This window comes from Danaus plexippus, chromosome 19, assembly GCF_018135715.1.
Source record: "Danaus plexippus chromosome 19, MEX_DaPlex, whole genome shotgun sequence".
Lineage (NCBI taxonomy): Eukaryota > Metazoa > Arthropoda > Insecta > Lepidoptera > Nymphalidae > Danaus > Danaus plexippus.
The window spans coordinates 3,956,086-3,976,238 of NC_083549.1; the positions used below are offsets into that span (position 1 = coordinate 3,956,086).

The 20,153-nt window shown below is 30.9% G+C and overlaps 2 protein-coding genes across 4 annotated transcripts in view; one reads left to right on the forward strand and one right to left on the reverse strand.

Annotated features, from left to right (window-relative positions):
- Positions 1-15,092, reverse strand: part of LOC116767840 (uncharacterized) — a 31,588-nt gene extending 16,496 nt beyond the window's left edge. Inside the window, exon 1 of the mRNA XM_032658327.2 lies at positions 14,262-15,092. Within this exon, the coding sequence (XP_032514218.1) occupies positions 14,262-15,062 (801 nt within the window). The 5' untranslated portion in view covers positions 15,063-15,092. The remainder of the gene's footprint in view (positions 1-14,261) is intronic.
- The window catches only part of LOC116767839 (elongation factor-like GTPase 1), a 62,119-nt gene that overhangs the window by 22,590 nt on the left and 19,376 nt on the right, over positions 1-20,153 (forward strand). The window contains exon 10 of one of the 3 annotated variants that reach the window (XM_032658326.2): positions 7,411-7,574. The exons of the other annotated variants lie outside the window; for them this stretch is intronic. Coding sequence (XP_032514217.2) covers positions 7,411-7,559 — 149 coding nt within the window. The 3' untranslated portion in view covers positions 7,560-7,574. Of the gene's footprint in view, positions 1-7,410; positions 7,575-20,153 lie in introns of those variants that run through there. 3 annotated transcript variants of the gene reach the window in all.

The window sequence follows — 20,153 nt, forward strand, 5'->3', positions numbered from 1 at the left end:
TGTTAAGACTCTAAATGGGCATGGTCATTGATTATTGGTTGATGTTGCTATTTTTTTATTGCGTAGTTTAGTTGAGCATGACTCGTCGTTTTGTTGACTTGCCGACACGGTCTACATGCGTTGGGTATCCGTAGTAACCCTTGGTTTCGGTTCTCGGGTTTCTTCTAGCCGGAGAAAGTTATAGATTTCCTTTGATGTGTATGTCATTTATTTACATTTACGGTACTACAGGCTATGTCTTTATTCCATAAACACGTTCATTTATAAGTAAGAAATCCCTTAGATGCAAATAGTAATTTAAGAACCACGTAAGGCATGATAACATATAATTATATTTTATCATGTCCATCTCTGTGGCGAGTATAGAGAATCAGGAAATGATATTATGCAATTACATTAATAACGTACAAACAATTGTCCGTATATAAAATTACTATATCTCGAAATTCAGATATTCCCAATTACCTTCCGACGTTATCTTAATTTTTATTACAAATTTACCGATGATACAACTTTTTTATCTAAAGCAGTACAAAAAGTTATACGTAATTAAATGTTAATTGGTCTTGGAAAGTCTATTTGTTTTAGTTACTTTAGGTACTACGTTGAACTCAACAGTTAAATGAATACATAATCCTGCAACCACAGGTTTATGGCTAATTCTAATTATGGTAGCTTTCATAAAATGTATAATAAAATTAACCTCTTAGATTTACTTTCACAAATCTCAGAAAATAATATAAAGATAATAGTTTATCTGTTGAGATATAACGAAATAAAATGAGTGTAATGGATTTAAAACATTTTCTAAAGCACCTGTTACTAACAAAAAGTAGAGTTTTACGCCATCCAAAATTATGTGAAACGAGCGGGACTCGAAACGGTATTGATGCTGTGGTGTCATTGAAATGTTATTGAAATCGGTATTTTTCGGACACGATTAGATAGCCCAAAAGTTCTATAGTGAAGTGCAAGGTTGTAAACCGTTCACCTATTATGTGCAGATATTCTTTTGTCATGCGTTTCACTTATTGTTAGAAACCATCGCTCTAGTTTATTGAGATAGATGCCGTGCGATATTCCTCAGCAATGTTTCATCTTCCGTGATACATGACGGCTTCTAGCACCGGTTATTGCGTTGCAAATAACCAACCCGTGTTGAGTCAATATTAGCCGGAGTAGATTGCTAATTGTGCTCAATTTATACAGATAGCTAATACAGCGCATTCATTATTGGCTATCATTGTATTTGACGTATTATAATCTAACTTTACCCTGTTAATTTGGAAACACATTATAGTCTAAAACAGATTAGATGCACAAACTAAAATTGAAAACATTTTCGTTGAAATTTTAACTTGTTTCTAAAATAGCTTTAATTACCTATTCTCATATTTTAAAGATTAGAAACAACTGCATATTTATTTTGTTAACATACAATAAAAATAAAATGTTATTAGCAATAAAGTTTATAGCACTTAATGTAAAGATGCTCCGACGTCACTTGACTGCGAAGTGTTTGCGGTTACCTTTAAAATATACATATAAATGAGCTTGCTATTAGCGTTTGTATTCCTCTCAAATCATAAACCACAGAATGGTAAGGGATTCGTACATTTGTAGTCCCGACTTTTAACGTCTATAAGGGTTTCTGACACGAATTGTTGATATTCTCACCTGTCGCTTGCCGTTATAATCATACGAATTTCTCTTAAGAACCAAGTATGATAAAGTTAATTCATGTGCCTGCATTTATTTTCTCACAAGTAGTCTTCATTTGCTCAGTAGAATAACTATAATTAAATATATATTTCAGTGGTATAAACGTTGCTAATAGTTATGGGACAGCATCTTCAGCAAAATAAGTGGTGTTATTACGGTGACCAGGTTTTCGAAATTGCAGAATCGACATTCATGTCACAACTAACGGACAGACACTAGCACTGGCTACAGCTATATGATTGATTTGATTAAGCATTCATTAGTTCTGCATTTTCTACGTGGCGTTTTGATATACTAGAATATTTTATACTCTACTGAACCAATTCCATGTAACGCCCCGTGTTAGGTGTTAGACATGAACATTTTATGATTAAATGATTTAAATTCATTAAAAATATAAGTTAGTTATTATCCATTAAATCGATCACATTCATTAAGGAATATTCCAATGACAATTAATTCTATTATACGCTTGTATATCAACAAAGATTAAGACGATTATTTAATAAATTGCTATTTAAATAAATCAGACATATTTCCTAAGGAGACTGTATTAAAATGATGCATATATATTTTTTGAAATAATATATAAATTATAAATTTATAAAATGCCTTTGCTGATGACATCGCACATTAAAATTTAATATTAGAGACCTAAACAGACGAAAATACCTTTTTGATTAAACAATATGCAAGATCTCTATCGATAGATCTTTTCAATCGAAAGTCTCGAAATATTTCAGAGAGCGTTAAAACTACATACCAGTTGAATTTTTAAGTGTATGAATCAATTCAGCCCGTATTATTAATAATTTAATATACAACGAAACACATGAGATAATAGTTAAATGAAGCGGCGTTTAATTGAATGAACTGCGTTTTATACCATAAGTTTCTCTCAGTAATCTATATAAGGTCATAATGAAAAGTCACCGCGGTTTTACCACGATGCCGCGTGAACGACTAACGGGTCGGGGTAGTCTTCCACTGCAACCTCCTGACACACTTTAAATTTGTACACCGAATTGATTCACTTCATGTTTTCGTACTACGAAATGTGAAATAATCAATTTATGTTTCATATTTCATACTTTTACAGATATCATTTTGTGTGAACTTTAAAATGATAGGTATAAACTAAAGTCAGACAGACTATTCGAATAGTTGAGCGATTCTTTTTATAAAATAACAATTAACGAGTGAAATTTTTTGACAAGCGTCACTCAATTAAGTTTTTCTCTCCACTCGTATTCAATTTTTGGCTTATAAAACTTTCCGCTCGGTCAGTTTTGATTAACTTGTTGCTCGGCCCTTCGCGGACTATAAAATCTGTCTAAATTGTGAGAAGTCTTCATCTTGTCTATTGTTATCTTGAATTGGAGTAACGGCTCTTCACTTGCACTTGACGACAGTTCGGTATGTGTGTGTTTCGCGATGTCATCAGTTCTCAATCTAAATGTCGTAGATTTGCGGTTTTTCTTATCCTATACAATAAGGAATTTAACTCGTTCTTTCATAATAACGACAACAGTTAACGTACTACTTCTTGTCTTGCTGTTCTACAAAATATCTCAAAAAACAGTTTTTAGAGTTTTTCTTTGCTTTGGACAAGAATCTAAATTAAAAATTTACCATTAATTAGATCTAAGGAAATTTATAACAGCTAGCTAAAATAATTTGCAAAATAAAAATAATTAAAGCTTTGTATTTATATACTATATGTTTATAAAAAATAATTTCAATTAAAGAATTTTCTATTAAATTTTGTTACTTTTAAAATATACAAGAGTTAAAAAAATATAATATAAATGAAAACTATAAAAGATAAAGAGGGTCGTACAATATCGAGACGTCAGTGAATTATACCATTAAAAAAGTATATTGACAGTTCAAAGACTTGAAAGTTACTATTGTGGCTGCAACTCAAAGCTACTGACGGTGCCTAATAATCTTATAATTCCCCGTGGAGCGTCTCATTTAAGAAAATGAAATGCTCTTTCGATATCCACACGTAAGCTTGTTAGTTTGTTACAATAGCATTCAGGATTATCTGACCGCATGATGACTTCAGATTATACATTATTGCTTTCACTCATTACCGTTTCAAATAAAATTTGATCAGTTCTGTTAAATTTAACTTACGTAATGGTCATGTGTTCCTTGTTTTGTTTTTTTAATATAAAATTGTAAACTTAATTGAAATCTCTGATATTTTTGTATACTATCTCATAATCCATGATTAGCTCGTACAACACTAGAACCTATGCAAACAAAATAAAATTGTTCTATATTTTTTGTCAGTAATCATTTAACCTCGTTCTAGTTTGCACCTTTACAAACAATTCCTAATAAGTGACAAAAATTGAAAAAAAATAATAAATGATAACGCTACGTATGTATAGAAGATATGAGGTTCTCTTTTATTACAACTTTCCAAATATTTGAAATGAATTTCGTTTTGAAATATTATTCATGGGTGATATAAAAATTATATTAAGTACTATATTGTCTGTGAAAGTTTTAGTGTAATAAAATGTACGTGAAAGTAACTTTTTTTTCTCAATGCATCGTAAATATTTCCGGTGATACTATAGTAAGATAACGAGCAATCGGATTAATAAAACAAATAAAAGACTGAATAATGGAAAGTGGACATATGTGTCAAGTAATGATGATTACTGTCCAAAAAATTATACTTACCTCACTAAAAATATATACTTCCAGATTTAGAGTCATACGTAACATTCATACTGTTGTCGTTTTATTCTCTGACACGATCTATCTCCATATGATACGAGTTTTAAACGAAATCCCTATATTTTTGTTATTTATGGATAAGCAAGTCATTTATAGTCCGAAGAATGCGATGGCACGAGTTGATGTGCGAATTTAACCTAGTGCGTGTATAGCATACGTTCAGAAGGATTTTGCGAACGAACTTTGCATTCATTCCGGGCTATAACACGGTGGCATAAATAAAGTTTTACATTCATCAAACTGAGGAAATTGTCAGTCAAGTGATACATACGTGCTCATTCGATGTAGGCTAAAACTTTCGACTACATCGAAATGACACCAACCGCAGTGTAAGCAAAAGTAGTGCTCACGTATAAGTAATTCCGTATCGCATCTGTGTCGGATTTAGATCAAACCACAGCCCGGTACTATGTTAATTTTACTACGTAAAGAAAATAAAGAAAAAAGCTATTTACAATAGTCAATCTATTCCCCCGCTTCACTCATTTTAGATTTTAATTATAAATTACTTTCGAACGACACCTTCCTACGTTCGCACGCTCCAAATACTACTAATGGCATTTCTTGCAAATGGCTGATCATGGGCTTTTATTGAAACTTTAATTCCTCGACTATATTTATCACATATATACTAGAGTTGCCATTTCACTTTACGATTCTCGTTACTCATACACTATCTGATTTAGAGTCATAATGAGAGGTAGGCCCATCATCGGTAATATAACTTTAGTAGCGTATCTACTTAGTTGTTAGTGAGAGGCGAATCATCCATTATAGTATACATATACAATACACTTTTTGCTGTATCAAATCCAGCTATTTATCATCGATGCTATCATTATTGCTTCGAAATGAAAAGTGCTCTTGTATTTCTTTCTCACAGTACGTGATCCTGATTTTAACTCTTCCTTTCGAAGTGTATAGCGTGTTTTCGGTAGCGTGGCCTGAATTTAAGTTATTATTTGCTCTTCTAAACGTAGAAGGATACAGAAAAAATAAAAATAAAAAATTCATCGTGATTAATCGCTTATCGAAGCGCCGTTTGACAAAACACGACGGGTTGGTAAGTAAAGGGAAAAAAGCGCTTACCGCTAGTTGACACAGTGCTTTATTGAAAACGATCCAACTAAATACCGCAACTTGGGCAAAATGATATACTTTTTATGTCGGTTACAATGACATTATTGTTAGATGATTTATCAATTTAATCAGTTATTTTCAAATTAAATTATAAAGTTGAAGAAGATCGTCAATTAACTTTCAACAAAGAATCGATCACGGTTAAGCATGCTTAAATTTAAGATGCGGGTGTGATCAGTCTACATAATTAACATAATTAATGATTATTTTTTTAATAATGTAATATGGGTGCAGAATGAGAATAAAATAATAAAAAAATTTAAGCCTCCAAAGAGAAATGAGACCAAAACTGGACCGTTATTAAAAAAAATGAAAATCGTAAACTTTCTAGCTGTGAAATGTTTACTTATGCTGAATGATAAATTGAATAATTTCAAAATCACGCTTTATTTTATAGCTATCAGTATCTTAATGCACATAAAAACCGTATAATTCTTACACTTTGCGGTAAAAATATTTGTCGTGAAGGAATTTACAGATTTACGATGGATATTTTATTAAACATGATAACGTCTTGCACAGTTAGTTTTCTTTTAAACTCAAATGTAGTTTAAAAAAAAGTACTTAATTGTTCATAACTTAAATTGTAACTCTTATAATATTACTTAAATGAAAAGGTTTTATTTAATCTTGAGCTTTTAAAAATCCTTATTTATTAGAATATTAAAAACTCGACTGGAACGTATTTAATATTTCTATTTCGCTTCAATACTTTTCGTTCTTAAGCCTCCAACTGATAATAAAATTTAATTTTTTTGATTACCAACTTGGGTTTGATAAAAGTAAATTATTTGTTTATTTAGGATTATGTTGATCTTCTCGATATTACTCACTTTAAATCTCTCCTAGAATCCTGTTTTGTATATTTCCTTTTTTTTATTAGTCCAAATTAACAATGAAGCGTTATATGGATTCTCTTTAACTTGTACTCCTGATCGGCAAAGATTAATTTAAACTTATAGAATTTGACAAAATCAGATTCTCCTACGTTGCTTTGACAATGTCGGGTAAGAAATTCCATTAGCATACATTAAAATCTATGAATAACTTATCTTAAACACTGAGAGATATTTAGTTCCGTTAGTTTTATTAAATATAATACTTCAACGTCGATAGTAAGTTACTCAGTATCAATCGGCTTCGTGTTAATTATGATCAGATACTGTATGTACCTGGATGCAATGTAATTTGATCCGTATTACCGTTGCATAACGTATAAGTACACACTTGCATCCCTTTACCGTTAGAGTACTAAAGAAGAAGGACGTTGTATTAAAGCGACATGAAGTTGCCATTGAAAGTAATTACAGACAATTAAATATTATTTTTATGACAATTCTATATATTTTTTATACGGTACATTTAACAGTTAACCGAAGCTCTATATATCAAATATTATTAAATGAAATGAAACTTGAATTTATAATCATCTAAATTCCAACCTTAAACATATTAAATTGCTTTACTTTCAACATTTAAAATAACTTGTATGTAATTTGTTTACAAATGGAATATACAAAAGCTTGCGTAATCTCTATTAGTTTTAAACTAACGTTTGATTTCTTTCAACACGATAGATTTAATTTTGGCGCCTCATAACATCAGACATGTGTTTGTAGTTATCAAAATGATCTTAACGCCTACTTAATTTCACTTTCGATTATCTTTTAATGAATTGAGAGGTCAGTAGTGAACTTTCGCCTGCGGCTAATTGTATTATTAAATATTACGAACGATGTTACCCGATATTGTGTTTTCGTTGATTGAGTATATATATATTTTTAATTTCAGGTAAGTTCCAACGGATCGTAAATCACGAGGTTGCGTTAATTGTGGTTAGTACTAAAGTTTCCCATCACAACATCTTAACTTTCTTCAAGCGGATAATAAATCCTTATAAGACTAGATGGAAATGGAGTAATCGAGATATTGGTTTCTAACGGAATAACGACAGACGCTTTCTGAGGTGTGGCATTATAATAATAAAATTTCACTCAAAATCTACACCTTACTTACATATAAATGCAAATTGAATACTTATTCTACATTTGTAGTACAATTAAGAAATCTGCTGGTTCTGGTAAGGTAGTGGTTCTTTTTTATCACTATCTTATTTATATTATCCACATTTATAACAATACTAAACTAACTTAAATTGTTACAGCTAAGAGTATTCAAAGCAGTTATATTTAATGATTGAACATTTCAATGAACACAAAGAAACAAGATGACCGGTAAGGTCAGATGGGTCATTAAAAACTGCCATTTGACACAATAGTTAATAATTATATTACTTTCACTCAAAGCTTTTCTTAGCGGTTATAAAAAGAAATTGCTAATGAATGTGACTATTGTAAATGCCTTTCACATATTATCAGAATATAGTGCTCCTCTTTAACTTACAGCAATCAATACCTAAATTGTGAATTAAGGTTTAAAATTCGTGACATGGGAATATGACTGAACGAACATACACTACTTTTTTAAATAAACAACAAGTTTTTCTTGACAATAGAAATGCCAAAGTAAATGGAAAAAATATGAACATAGGTACAAATACCATTTTGGAGTGTTTTAATTAAAAGGCATGAATAGGGTAAATTTTTAAATAAATAAATAGGTCAGAAAAATTTACAGGGGAAAGGCATGTTGATATATATAATGCTTGTTTTCTATTTTATTTCAAAATATCCCGTATTTTTTGTACCTGCAACGATATCTTTGCATAATTCGGTAAAAATCCAAGGCTATAGACGAGATCCAAAAGTTAAAAATGTTTTATTTATAATAATTCAATAATAATATTAATGAACAAATTTAATGCAATTCATGTAAAAAATAACATTCAAAGCATAGAAATCTGACGATAAAAGGAAGCCTTATAGCTAAGCAGAGATCTTTTCCAGATAACTTTTGTTATAAATAAGTGTATTAAGGAAGTTTATTTTCTTATAGACGCTGCGGCTTTTTCAATACGACGTGCTCAGGTTCATTAAATTATAAAACCACTATTCTGTGGACTTGAAGGAGGTTATAACTAATTTACCTGTGTGTTTCATCAGTTTCAAGCGTATAATTTTTTTATTTAACTAGTTCGCTTTATTGGCACTTAACGATTTCAGGCCACGTTGCTCCAGATACATAGTTTATGCTTTTCACGATTTACTGAGAGTGAAAATCATTCCTAACGACACGGTCCACACAATTAACATACTTATGTGCTTTCTATTGCCATAGGTAACTATATTATCACATCAGATGCCATGGATAGATATAATTTAATTCACAGGACGTGTTTCATGGATCCTTCGTAATTCTACTTTATAAAATGTTGGTCACGTGTTCATAGGTCTAAAATGAAAATTTTTAAATATTTTATACTAACAAATGTGAAAATTATATGTAGGTATTACAACGTCACAAAAATAAACATATATTTTTTTATTTCATATAAATATAAGTATAACAGTGATAAAATTCTAAATAACAATAAAAACATGAGCTATGAATATTTTCTTTCTCAGTAATACTGAAAATAAAAATTTTTCTCGTCTCACAATTTGTTTTTTAAAATTTCGTATTTTTGTACGGTTTTAGAGTACATACATCAAAGTAAGTGTGAAAGTTCTAATCTTATGTCAGTATAAAAGTAACTTAACACTTACAAAATGTTTTATACTCTGAAATAGATTTAAAGCACAAAGCATTATGTAAATGAGATTGATGAAATGACTCACTCGTCAAACGTGAGTGTAATACGTTCTTGTTACCACATTTTAATGAGCTGTCATTCGTTTACGTCTTTAAATTACTAATTATCAAAGTACAAAACAAGTTAACAAGTAAGTTATGTTATTTAAATTAAAAATATCTAGTTAGTCCATGTGATCAATGATGCGATGCGGATCTCTAATGATGAAAAAGTGTTAGTTTTTTTTATAAGCGCGCAAGTGAATCTATTGGACTTGAGAATGTAAACGTCGATCTACACCCGCACTAGTTAAGTGCAAATAAAAGTAATGTTCCGGAAACAAACGCTATTTAAAGTTATATGGTATAATTTCCAGATATGCTAATTATAGCACTGTATACGGGACCTATTGAAAAGAGAAAGTCTCTCTTTTTACATTAGCCTTTTGAGAATTTTTTTCGTTTTCTTTCTAAAGCAAGTAACGATATATGAATATAAATCTTCCATACCGATATGTTGATGCTCAGTTCCCATTATGAGAATCCGCTGAATCGCACCAATCAATCGAATCAACTCATTGAAAAGCCAAATTCTAGAATCAAGTTGATTGCGACTACCGTTTCAATGTTTGTCTGTTTGAATACATATCGGTTGAAGTAATTGATTTTGTGCACTTTCTACAATCAAAATGTTAGTTTCGCTTTCGTACATATATCTGTTGCGATGTTTCAAACTGTTGATGTTTTATCAAAGTGACACAATCATAACATAACATATAGACACAATTAAAATTTTATACTTACCTAATACCCATTTTGCTTTCCTTTTATTATGACACATTGATGTTCAATGTTCTAAAAAGCTGTAACATAACTTCACTGCTACTATCATCAGCGGTTCAATCACCATGAATGAAGACATTTTATTATAACATAACACGATGAGGTATAGCATTAGTTCTATGTGATTTATGTCCGTCCGTTTGTAACTAGTCATGTGCCATTATGCAATCGGATGAAAAAGTTGAAGAAACGTTATTTCTGCATGATCTCAACCGGCCAGTCCTTATAGGAAGACGGAGTCCCGTAACCGCTTATTATTCTGCATATACGGTATGATGGCTTCTCGGCTGGGTTTTGCTTTAGGGCATATGTTACATCCATGCGGTAAACCACCATAACAAACAATATAGAATTTTAAAATAACGGAAACATAATGATGGTTGGAATGATAAACCGCATTCTAGCTGTAAAATATATCCATATCACGTCATTTGATATTAATCGTCGTCACGCCCTCGTCACGTCACGTCATTTGAATTATGGTATAAATCATTATTATTATTATTTTCTCTAACTTTAAATGATTATTATATAAAAGGATGCTTGATAGTAAATTAATATTAGATAGCAATAAAACTGCCATGCGAATCGTAGAGCTCTGATTTTTAAGATTCTGACTCCAATAGAGGCAATTTTCTTTAGACATTCCATTTAATGTGCTCATACAAATGCAATGTATGTAGATAAAAAAGCGAAAATTTTATTAAGTTACGTAACAAACGCAACAAATGGCCTTGAATTTAAAAGTCAATGTCGGTCGTCGCACGCAGCGATGCACAAATAACCGCGTCACACGGAAACCAGTCTCAATCATATCACGTCTAACGTGTTATACGAACGCGATCGCTGATTGCTGAAGATAAGCGCTATTAACAGCTTTTACAGCTTGAATTGATAAAGAAGCTATGTTAAAGATGACGATTTTATCCAAGCTACCACCACCGGAATTGTGTTTGAATTGATTATAGTTTATAGAACCAAAGAGAATAACATCATGAATTAAATTGTCATAACAAATTGTTTATCTGATACGAATCTTAGCAGTTGCGTAACTGGATACTTTCAGAACTTTAATGAAGAGCATTACGAAATAACAACATCTTTGTCTAAATCGGAACTTATTCATTATTGTTTATCTGTTAAATTACGTTTACTATCAGCGAACGGAACAAAATAAAAAATGTACTTCAAGACTTTTTACTCTCTCTAGATTACGAATAAACTCAAACACTCTCCAACCGTTATATTTATCGATTCATAAATGAACTTCGTCTTTTGGTGCTCAGAAATAATATCATAACATAATCATTTTTTTTCATAACCAAAGCAAGGAAAGGAAATGCAATCGACAATGGAACTTTCGACTAGTTGTAAATACTTAACAAACTTTTTTGAACTTTTAAATAATCCGAATACCACAAAGGAATAAATTAACATACCTAAACACTGGCCTGCATTTGTACCACGAACATTACTCAAGCAAAGCTGAGGAAATATCTTGTATTACAATAATTAAGGTGAAAGTTTGTTTTGATATTTTATATTTGCAAAACTCCTTTTATATTTGCAACTGTCAGAGTTGCATTTTAGGACTTCATAAACAAAGTCTTAAGAGTAATCACTATATTATATAAATGATGTCTATTTTATAATATTAAACTACTATCACATAAAGTATGATGCTTACGTTCGTTTACAACGAAGTAAGCTCGTGGCCAACAATAGACATATTATTTTACTTGAATACTTTCCACTGTAGTTTCTGTTTACGACTATTCTAACCTAGTTCTCCTATCCTAAGGTACCATACCCCTTTCTCTTCCAATCATAAGATAGGCTATCGACTTTCTAGTAATGCGTACTGATTAATTAGACACGATTAGTATTTGAACCATCAACCGATTCATAAGATTCTTTGAAAGTTATTTATTTAGCGATAATATTGGAAATGATTGTTTGTCCTTCAACTTCCTTCCCTTCCAAGAATAGTAACATAAAAAAAATATAAAAAGAATCTGTTCGAATCTGCTTTATGTTGATTACTTTATTATTATCGAATTATATTATTTTATACTAGCATATTATAAAATACTGTAGCAATAAAAAAGCTATTACCACCTTACACAATCAAACTCAAATCGCCTGACATGTAATCAGAATCGCAGAAAATAATCTCAAGGGATAATATCCCATCATCAGACATAAATGTTTTTACAACCATATTTATAAATGAAATGTTCTTGTACGCTGAGTTGAAAATTGTATCAAGAATCATGCTTCATGCATGTCTATAACATACTGATACACCTACGTACCTAGAACAATTTATTGAAAAACCTGCTACAAAGCTTTTGCAATCAAAATTATATTTTTGAATCTTCTCTCATCTCTTATTACCTAAAATTTTTTTCTCAAGTTATTAAAATATTTTGAAAGCGACCATATGATAAAGGTTAAAAAAGTTAAAAAAATATATATACTCAGAAGGAAATTTTTCATGAAAAAGTTTTAAGACACCGTATTTCCAACCGCAAAAGACTAATGAGTAAAAAGTTCCTCCTACGTGATTAGAATACTTAAGTTTTATAGTTTATTTTATACTTTATAGCAAGAAAAATCTAAATGTTTGTTCAAACTAGTGAATAACTTTAAAGAATTTCACAAGCCAGGTTTTCTAGTACATTGCATAAAATTTCAAGAACACAACTAGACATAATACAACCCACCAATATTGAAACTTTAAGATATTAATTTTCATAACTTTCTTGAATTATCACTAAAACTTGTAAAAAGGTTTTTTTAATATGTTTTCTATATTTAAGCTGAATTTACAATCTGAAATGTTTACAACCTCCCTATAAAGGACGATAAATTTTGAATGAACAACGTTATATTCAGAAAATATATAGTAAAACCACAAATATATATCTGGATTGTATGATAATATTAGAGCAAACTTAATATAAAACTGCATCTTAAAACCAAAGTATTCTTAACTTGTATGTAAGGACTTACTTTGCTTGCTCTTCGACAAAGTCATGACTAGTAAGTTATAACTTTTTAAGTACAGTATACTAAGCCTTACAGAGAATACTATAACTTAAACATAAACGCTATAGACCATGTAAAATATAAACGGTTTTGCTTCTTTTATATTAAAAAAAAACTATAGAGCATAATAATTTTTTTTAATGAAACTTATTCAAGAATAAAATTTACAACCATCCATCTTCTCCCCTAACCTTTGATATATTATTGTTTTCTAGAAGTCACAGGTTTTTATACAATTTGCTCATGCAAATGAGTTTAATGACTTAATGTTATAAGACATAATTGCCTCTTTTTACTACTAGCTAAGGAGCGGTATTGTTATTGAACTTTGTCGTATTGTTTGAAAGTAATGCTTTTGTTGAATTTTTTTCAGTAATGTTAGTTTATATTATAGCGCAAGAAATTTTATTGGAAAAATAAAATTCTTCTAACTTAATCTGTCTCGGAGATCATACTTAATTAAAATAATATTTTTGGATTTACTACGCGTCTTTTATTATTTTAAACTACATACTCCCGACGTTTCGGTCACTTTGCAGAAACTTTGCGGACGAGAAGAATAGATTTTCATAAAAACGCGTAGTAAATCCGAAAATATGAGTTTTGTTTAAATAAATACTAACAAAAGCCTTACTTCTAATGAGATCATACTTTTTATATGACTTGTGAATATTTTTAGTAAATTTTAATAAATCATAGAAAGGAAAACTATTATAAATTTCTCTCATCTATTATTATCAACAGTAGCAGTTTTGTAAGCCAATAAAAAGTTTTACGTAAAGTAATTAACTACGAACCTTTTTCTCCTCAGTTTGTTATAATTAACCAACTTTACCGAGTTCATGTGAGAATTGATGGATGAAGGCAACTTTTTCTGAGGACACCTTTCTGTATACGGTTCAATGCTTTCAGGCTTTAATTATACACTTGTTTACGTATTGCACTTCCCCATTGAACATGTTACAACTAGGTACTTTACATATTAAGTGTTACTAACTAAACTATAAAATCGTGTACAGTATTTAATATAGGATTTTTAAAACTTTGCAATTACTGACCTCTTTATTTGTCTGCTCGTTGATCTTGACGTGGGTTTGGTGTGGTTTGTCCCGCAATGGTAAGTAGCCCTCACGACTGTCCGCCGGTTCCGTTACAGTGCTTTCCGCCATTATGGTTGTTTCTGTGCCCGTGTTTGAATCTGTTGTACGAGTCTCCGTAGCAATATTTGATGTCACAGCAGTTTCTTTTGTAATTTCAGCTGTTGTACCTGAGGTTTCAGTACCAATGACCGTCTCCGTGCTATCGCTGTTTACATTCACAGTTGATTCTGTATCTTGAACCGTCGGGGTTTCTGTGGTTCGCACCGGTTTGATGGAATATCTTTTTGGTGGCTTAGCTGAAGATGTAACAGTTGTTGTCGTCGGTGGAAATGTCTCAGTCTTTATTGCTGGTGTTGTTTTAATCTCAATAGTTGTATCAGTGGCAACGTGTTTTTGGGATGATTTTTTCGTTTTTGGAGGAGCTGTCGCAGTTGGACGAAAAACTGACACGGTTGTTTTAATTTTATTATGGGACTTTCTAGCTACCGTTGTAGGACGTTCTTGGATAGTGGTCATTGTTGGAGTATTATCTTGTATCGTGAAAACAGTTGGAGGCTGCCTATCGGCCGGTGGATCTAGATTTGAATTTTTGGGGGTTCTGGATGGTGGAAAGAAATAGTCCATGATAGACGGAGATTTATTACGGTTGCTGGGAATCCAGGACCAAGGGTTGAAGTCAATGAGTCGCGGTCGCGGTGGGTCAGCGTGAACGGCCGCGAGTGCAGCCAGCGCTACAAGTGCAAACAGTTTACTAGTCATTGCGCAGCGGGCACGTGCAGCCGCTGTGACGATCAGAGCGGGACTGCTCGCGCGCACCGAAAAACTAACCAACAGGCCACCGCTTGTTCACCCGATAGATTATGTAGGCTCGGCAAGCAGATGCAGCCTGCATAGTGTTGCAAATAATGTTATATGATATTATATGAATTAATAAGAACTTTGTTAATATAACATTGTGTATATTACTTTCTTATACATATATAGATATATAATATATATGTATCTAATACCTATCCCACCCAAAACCTAAATATTAACTGTATTTGTAGCATCTAACAATAAACAATATAAGCAATAAACAACAAATATGAACTCGTGTTTACGTTAATGACGTGTTAATAAATTAGTAATTATTAATTCTAGAGGCTAATTTTCATTATGAGTTTCCTTAACATAATTAAAATTTTACAGCTATTCAAATGTAAGCAATAAATAAATTCTTTGATGAAACCTTTCATTGGTGGTACCGAAACACGTCTGGCGTCTGAAATTGATAAAGAATCAAATACCACAAACCGTGTTGATCTGTTCTACACGCTCTATTTGGAAACATCTTTATGTTAACTAATTTTTAATCTCACGGCGGAACTTTTTTTCCATTCAGTCTTTTATGTTTTGTTTATTGATCAAATAAAGAAGAAGGGAAGAAGTATGACAGTAAAGAGTTTCCTGTAATCACTCGTTTTTCCGTAGAAATCGGAAGTTGAAAGAACATATTTATCTTGATTCTTTATTTTGTCTAAACTTATAAATATAGAAATAAAGTAGCTCACCTATTTAGTATTTAAGATGCTGTAAGTAATTACATTTACCTGATCATTATGATATTACAAAGGAAGTATTTTTATAGGACTGCATTATATTAAAATAATTGTACTTTGAATATATCTGTTTTACTTTGTATTTTTAAGCCACCTTATTCAAAATAAATTCACCTAATAAATCGGTGTCCAACTTCTTTTTATTTCATTAAAATGAATTGAAGTCAGAAATTTTATCTACACGTACTGATTGCATTATCGATGGTGAAAAACCGAGATTTTCGAGCTACCGCATAAATATGAATGAGGAAAATAAAGTGTCTGTCGATTAGACTAATTTTCGTTGTAATCTGTTAACCTATATAGAAATCGTTTTCGCTTTTTTGGTAAATAAATTTCTAAAGAGAAATTCAATAATTCACGTCAAGGTAAGAGCTCTTTAATGTAAAATTCGAACATAAAAGTCTTAGGTGAAGAACAATCAAATTCGAGCGCGACTCCATATTTAGAACATTATGTATATTTTACTCGACCTCTTAAATTATTGTCTGGAAAGCGAATTTTTTCGTGTCAGTAGATAAAAAATGTCACTGCAAATTGTTTATAGAGCATTTTTGTCAGTGTCACAAAATTCATCTCTCATACATTCCATTTTAAAGAATCTGACTTTTGATCTGAATTTGGATAGATATTTTCTAATAGATTGTCTATGTAAAAGCTCATATCCAATTTCGCACATGATACCGAGCTAACACGGTTAAGAGAAAATAACAGGACATAATAACACAGATAATGGTGTGAACCTACGTCAACACTTTTACTTCACATTTCTCATTTTCCTGGAGCAATCACAGACAAAGATATTACGTAATTATCCCTCTATAGACTAATGACTGGTATTGAATGAGCTGAGACGTGTTCCGCGTTTCAGTGAATCTGTGACCAAGTCAAATTGGCTAATAATAATAGTCCTGAGAGAAAATTCACAACTACAATTCGATTTATGTTTAACCCGTGAGAACAAAGTTTAAACTGCAATTTTGACAATTCTCATATTATATCTAAGCAGATGCATCGCTGATAATAAGAACGTACTAAGGAATCCGGATTTGAAACTCAAGTAAAAGCCGGTGGACTTCTATAAATTGTAAATGTATTCAAAACCTGCGGCGTATAGAAATTTATTCGTATTAGGAGGTATGCACTTAAAATAAAGTGTAGGCGGTAAAGTGCAAGTTAAAGTATAACTAAAGCTAGTCGATCTTATCATAGTAAAATATTAGATAGACATTTAATTTATTACTATGATGGCATTGACATTTTTGTACTGCGAAATATGTTAGTAAACAAACAATCTTCTATAAAGTTATCTTCATGAACATTATAACACAGTTCCTATAATGCAACAGTTACTTAATTGATTCCAAGGTGGTCCTGTCATTAGTCATTCATTAGATTATTCTGCAAAAACCACAATCATCGCGAACTAAAAAGATATGCAACTTTGTTCCTCTCGGCTTTCACATTTCTGCAACGCTATGTGATATTTACCTCAAAACCTTTATATTAACCTATAATTCTGAGATAAATTGTCTATCGTTTTATCGTTATTATGATAAGATTGAGATATTACGAGATTATGATTTAAATATGCGGCTAATTATATGTGCTCTAAATGTGTCGTTTGATGTATAGTAAATTAAGTATTTCTTCATGGAATTTGTCTTATTAACTGTTATTTAAAATAATTTTGTAACTTGTTTCGTTACGGTATACTAGGTTAAGTTACCGTGTTTGCTCGCATAAAATATTTTTTGTTTTCCTTTAGATTCATTCCTGTTGTTTAATATAATATACTATTTTTATGCTCTCAGCTTAATGTGTATGCAATAGCATGTGTAAATATGTGTTGTGCATGCAGTACGCAAAGCATTCCCTTTATTTCTACCATGAAATGAGTTTGGGCTACCGTTTTAGTTTATGTTTCTATATGTTTATTAATGTTTTATAGTAATGGACTATGGTCATCAAAAAACAAAGTGAATTGTGTAACCAAAACGTCTTTTAAATAAAATAATAAAATTTGTGCCATAGGTACATAGTTTAATCCGTAAGCATAAATTTATGAACGCCCATTAGTAATTTCATATGGACTCTAAAATAATATAAGTTATTCAATAATAATAGCGACAATAATTTTGATCGTGTCAAATCAGATATTCTCTACTATATTTCAATTTATTTTCTCTCTGTTCGATTCGCAGATCATTTCAATAATAACCATATCCCGTCAGATATGGCTAGGTTCAATATTAAGATACTTTTAAAATGCAAAATAGAATAAAAGTTCTTAATAAGCTTATCGACTAGATGCATCCATATCAAGGTAATTGCCTCGGTAATAATTATTTATTAAAAAGCATCTGCCTGGTATCGTAGCTCTCCACGGATCACGTCGCATCTAATTATAGTTCAATTATATATTCTATGTCATTGTTTTAGAGTTTAAATTTACTTAAACATAAAATACAGCTGTCCACTCTGTAAGAAAATCACGAAATATTGAAATAAAGATTACTGTTTAATTCAACAGTCGTGTTGTTCTAACTGTACTGGTTGTTATAACGTCCATTGAAGTCAATACCAAAGTGCCACTTAAAACAAAAGCAAAGAGAAAGTGACAGAATTGCTTTAAAAACTTCCAATTCAATATATGTTTGTTAATAATACATTAAAATTAAAATCATTTCATTTTCCTCTCCCAACTTTTTATCAAACAAACAATTTAGTTTTAATTGTCGAAAAAGTATACTTAAAGGATTTGCTTTTATCAATTAAGGAGAATAAAATTTATAAAATATCAGCATTGTAATAATGTCGAAGTTTTAATTGTGTAAGTTAGGATTGTTTAAAAGTTTAAATGCAAAGTGTAGCCACGAACAGAATATTAATTAATATAATAAAAACATTAACAAAAAGAATTTTAACTAAACATTTTATAGTCATAATAAAGTTGTTAAATATTATTTAAGACCATAAATCTCTTTGATTTTTATTCACGTAAACTTATGAATTTTTCAGAATAATATACAAAAACGGTACTAAAGTGCTATTAGAAACTAAATTATTATAACGCATATACCGTACTAAGATCATTCAGTCATCTGAAAGGTGACAAGCACACAAATGAACTAGATTAATGTTTATAGCATCATCATACCAGAACTAGCACCTATAGCGAGCCAATATGTCATCATGACTAGTAAACGAAAGACATAGCTATCATGTAAAATATTTCTATTGCTTTAATAAATCCTTTAACGAGAAAAAAAATATTAATTATTGCCACTTTTGTTACATACAAGACATCTTTTATTAAACCATTTATAATTAGTAGCCTCAGATTACAATCAATCTTCTTTTTCTTTTTTTCATACAAACATTGCAGTCATCTTTTCATAAATGTGTACCTACTTAATTCGAGTAGGTGTTTTCGTGTTCGCAATGATTATGACTCATTATCTGGAATTAACGGGAACAGAATAGTTTTTTTTATGGTGTTTGTTACGTTATTAGCGATCCGACACGGTCTACACCGCGTAACTTGGTTCTCCTCTAACACGCTATAATTGATTCCGTTTGTGAAAATGCTTTTAAAAATTGCTTATAATTACGAAGACTTTTCACTGTTCTAGAATATATGAGTTAAAAATTGTTATTTAGAAGAAATACTCGTGGAAGTTTTGCTCTATATATCAAAAACATGGTTAACGGACTCCATTTGATGTCTCCATTTTAAATCTCATTTAATGAAATTACGGTTTTTGTAAAGCAATCAAAAGCTATCTAATTTACGCTTATTATATAAATAATAACCTCAACAATTTCAATATTCTATTGATCTACATTCCTATTCAAAATATCAAACGAAACCTCAAGACTGCGGTCAGTCGTACATTACTGTCCGCGTTACCTTTCCTATGGGAATCGGAATGCAATTCGAGAAGCTTCGTTGTTTATGACCCTAAACCTCTGTTCTCTGTTTACAAAGATTTATTCATACCTTTGTGCCCGTGGGAGTTTAACAAAACTATTTTCTTTCATTCAGTTATTCGGGTATGAAAACGTCCGTTGATAACCGAGAAATTTATGTGAAACCCTGTTTTGCGAATCCGACTTATTTCAAAATATCATATATCATGAAAAGTGTCCTTACAAAACATAAACAAGACTGTTGGTAAGATTGTTTTATTTTTGGTAGAAGCCTAAGCCAAAAACCTATGTTGACTCCAATACAGTTGATGAAAAA